Source organism: Ursus maritimus, unplaced genomic scaffold, assembly GCF_017311325.1.
Source record: "Ursus maritimus isolate PB19 unplaced genomic scaffold, ASM1731132v1 scaffold_17, whole genome shotgun sequence".
Lineage (NCBI taxonomy): Eukaryota > Metazoa > Chordata > Mammalia > Carnivora > Ursidae > Ursus > Ursus maritimus.
In genome coordinates, this window is record NW_024424119.1 from 57,031,232 (window position 1) to 57,035,080 (window position 3,849).

The 3,849-nt window shown below is 62.0% G+C and overlaps 1 protein-coding gene across 1 annotated transcript in view; it reads left to right on the plus strand.

Moving 5' to 3' along the window:
* ADAMTSL2 (ADAMTS like 2) overlaps nt 1-3,849 on the plus strand; it is a 34,481-nt gene that overhangs the window by 19,754 nt on the left and 10,878 nt on the right. Inside the window, exon 12 of the mRNA XM_040632151.1 lies at nt 2,276-2,373. Coding sequence (XP_040488085.1) covers nt 2,276-2,373 — 98 coding nt within the window. The remainder of the gene's footprint in view (nt 1-2,275; nt 2,374-3,849) is intronic.

Here is a 3,849-nt window from a genome sequence, read left to right on the forward strand (position 1 = left end):
CCCACCCCCACCCCCACCCCCACCCCCGTCACTGGAAGCCGAGGCTGGGAACCAGCACGAGGAGACACAGGCACTCGCTGTCTCTCTCTCTCTCTCCCTTGGGCCTGGAGGAGGGAAGAACAGCAAAGAGGCTTGCTGGTTCATTTGTAAACAAGAGACTGCCCCCCACCCGTTGTCTGAGCCTAGAGCCCCACCGAGTCTGGCTGAGAGGGGCATTCTCTTCCTTACAAAAGGAGGCAGGAGAGGCGTCGTGGCTCAGAGATCCTGTGGGTGTTTTTCTCCTGGGTGCTCGCTCCTTCCAAGAGTGGAAGCTGCCAAGCATTGCATTGTTGTGCAAATATGGGCCGGGTTAGTCCAGAGGGGCTCTGCGGGCCAACGTGGGCCGTGTAAGAGTGAGGTGTGGGCAGCCCCTCCAGAAATACCTTTTGTGCTTCAACCCCGAAGGGTTATTTTGAACCAGGCGCTCTCTCTGGAGTCAAGCATGAGTCATGCAGCCTGCTGGCTAAGGAGGGTGTAATTAGTGGAAGAAGGTGCTTCTTCCCCAGGGGTGGGGCAGTGGGGCATGGCTGGGATCTTTGCATCTCTTTTTGTTCTTGGGGAGAATTTAAAGCCATGGAAAGGAGGGTGGGGGACCCAATCAGCAAGATTCATGTTCTCCGAGTCAGGCCTTAGGTAGCAGGCTTCCGGGCCCTTCCTCCCCAGGAGGCCTTATATGGGGGAGCTGGGTGCTCTCTCCCAGGTTTCCATGGGCCCCTTGCTCTGAGATGACAAGGTCTTGGGTGGGTGGGGAGCCCCACTTAAACATTTCTTCTCACTCCTAACGAGGAGGGAGGGGGACTTTCCTCCCCCCCCCGCCGCCCCCAGATCTATGAAAGGAAGGGCTGGCTCTTGGTTGTAAAGCTGCCAGGTAAGGGTCTCCATGGCTTTCGTGACCCTTAAACTGGCCACTGGCTCATGTTCTGCCCCCCCACTTTCTCATCCTCAGCCCCCCACCTCCCTCCCCCTCCCTTGGTTATGAGGCCACATCAGGGGACTCATTCCTTAAGGTCGTGGGTGGATTATTTCCTGGTTCTCAGAGCAAGATGCGCCTTCAGGGCCACGTTCCCACAAGAGTGGACCACGGTGCCGGTCCACGCGGGAAACCACAGAAGTGGAGCGAGTTCCCAGTTGAATCCAAACCAATGTCTCGATCACGGAATCAGCGGGCAAGCCCTTCAGAGTGAATGCCCTGGAACGTCCACTAAGCCCGACCACTGAGGTGGCAGAAGGTTCCCCAGGAAGGGACCCATGACTGTGCCCACGTGGAAACCTCGTCGAAGGGTGGCAGCTCCAGGCGGTCGTCAGCCAGCCCCTCGGGCGTGAAGGGAAGTGGCGTGGGGCACCGGGACAGTGTCCAGTGTGAGAGGGATGCCGAGGCCCAAATGACGTGCCCCGTCAGCCGGGCCATCACCCCACGTTCCCTCTGGGGGCCGCAGGGCCTTCAAGCTCTGGCGGCCACATCTCGGAGCAGAGGCTGGGGCTCTGGGAGGTGCTGCTGCCGCCGCCACTTCCCTCCTCCCCCACTGAGTCCAAACCCAGCCGCACGCTGGATACGGAGGCTGGGCCCCAGCACACCAACTAGTTCAAAGAAGCAAACAGTCCTAACAATAGCTGGCTTCAGCCGCCCGGGCTCTGGCCAAGAATCATAGCTGGTTGCTGGCGCAGACCCAGCTTGCTTTCCCGGGCACAACAGCCATTGCAGACCTGGGCAGACGCGTCTGGAGGGGACCGGCCGCTCCCCTGTCTGCAGCTGAGCTTTGCTGTTTTGATCCTTGGAGGCTGAATGGCTAGCGTCCCCATTCAAGCTGAGTCCCGGCCGAGGGAGGCAAAAGAGAATTCCGGCACATTCCCTGCATGGAAGGTGCCTTCCGAGGTCCCTTGGGGAGGTAGAGAAAAGGAATCCACTTGCCTGTGCTGGAAGGTGACAGTGGGAAGCCGGCGTGTGTTCAGGGAGCCGTGGTGATGCGGGTGAGCCCCGAACGCGCCCCCACCCCGGGGCGTGGGCAGCTGCAGGGCCGTGTGCTTGCACGGCCCCTGGGCTAGGACAGAGCAAGGCGAACGTCTGCTCCAACCTAAGGCGTGCGTCCCTGCGGTGCTCACTGCTGTCCTCGGTTCTAGACGGCAGGTGGGCTGACCCTGACAGTGCGGACTCTGCCCGGGGCCAGGGCAGGCACACTGTTCTTCGAGGGCACGGCCTCGGGGAGCGCTCATCCCCTTCTCTGCGTCTCCCTTTCAGGACCCGGCCCAAGACGCGCAAGCAAGGCGTGAGCCCCGCGGACATGTACCGATGGAAGCTCTCGTCGCACGAGCCCTGCAGCTCTACCTGCACCACAGGTACCGGTCGCCCGGTCGCCCGACGGGCAGCCCCCCCTCAGCCCGCCTGCACAGCGGGGTGGGAGCTGCAGGCCCGCCCGCTAGCTAGCAGCCCCACACCGCCGCAGCGGGCTTGTCTGGTGATCTGATCGGGGCAGCGGCAGGAGGGGACAGGAGTTGTGTCCTCGTGCTCACAGCGTGTGGGACCAGTCAGGCCCGGCCTCCTGGGGGTCATGCGGGCTGCCCCAAACACTCCCTCATCTGATGTTCTTTGTATCCTATTTTGTTCGGGCAGATGTCCTTTTGGTTAAAAGTAAGACTGGTCAAGTGGTGAGGATTTTACTTTTGTTCGCAGCAACCTAGGAAGGGGAACTCGACCCACAAGGGAATGGGACAGATTCTAGGGCCTTGTCAGGGGAGCAGGTGGGAGGGGAACAGAGACCCCCCCCCTTGGCGGCCCCTAGACAGAGAGACACACACGGTTAGTTAGTAAGCGTTGAGCTGAGATTCAAACCTCTGTCTGTCCACACGGCTGGCCGCCATCACATTCAGATGCTGGCCGCAGCCACAGGGGACCTGGGTTCCATCTGCGGCCAGCTCTGCTTGCCTCCCCTGGGGGCTGCTGCAAACTCAGATGTCAAACCCAGGGCCAGCACCCGGGGGAGACATTGTTGGGGACACCCCGAGTGCCACCTCGCCCGTGCTTGGGACTTCATGTTTGGGTTTTGTTAACACTTGGGCTGCCGCTCAAAATGTGTGACGCCCCCAACCTGCCCCAGCACCCCCCAAATTGGCCCCTGCAGTCTCTGGCCTGTGAGGAGGATGAGGCAGGCCACTGATAGACCCCGGGCAGCTGGGGGTCTGGGATGGGTCACGCACGCCTCCTGCAGCCCCCGGTTGGCATAGGAGATCCCCGGGGGAGGAGCTGGGGAGGTGGCCCCGCAGGGCTCTGAACACACCGTAGGTCCTTATGTCCTGCTCGCACCGGAACTCACTCTCAGTTAGGGGGCTTGGGCCCCTCGTGCTATTGCAAGAGCCTCCTGGGCCGGGTGTGGGGCATGCCGTGTTTGCCCCCGGGTGTTGTGGGGGTGCGAGGCCAGCTTTGCAGGGTGTGCAGTGAGCACGGGAACGGCACCGTCTGACTGACCGCACCATGTGCCCTCGGCAAGTTGCTGAGTCTCCCTGAGCCTCAATTTTCTACCTGTAAAATGGGACGCACGTCCCCGTCAGGGTGGTTGTGAGGATGGAAGCAAAGGGACAAGGAAGCTGTCATGGCCAAAGCTCAGCAAGCGGGCCCCGCCTCCGTGACAGCCGCCACCCGCCTATCGCCAGGCTGCTGGTCCTGGGAGTGAGCCGCGGGAGCCACCTCACAGGGCTCGTCCAAGGGGGCTGGGCACATGGGGCAGGGGGTTTTGGGGGAGTCTGCTTTGCCAGAGGCTGTCTCGGCAGGGCACGGACTGGTTCAGACAGAGCCCCCCCCCCCCCCCCCCCCCCCCC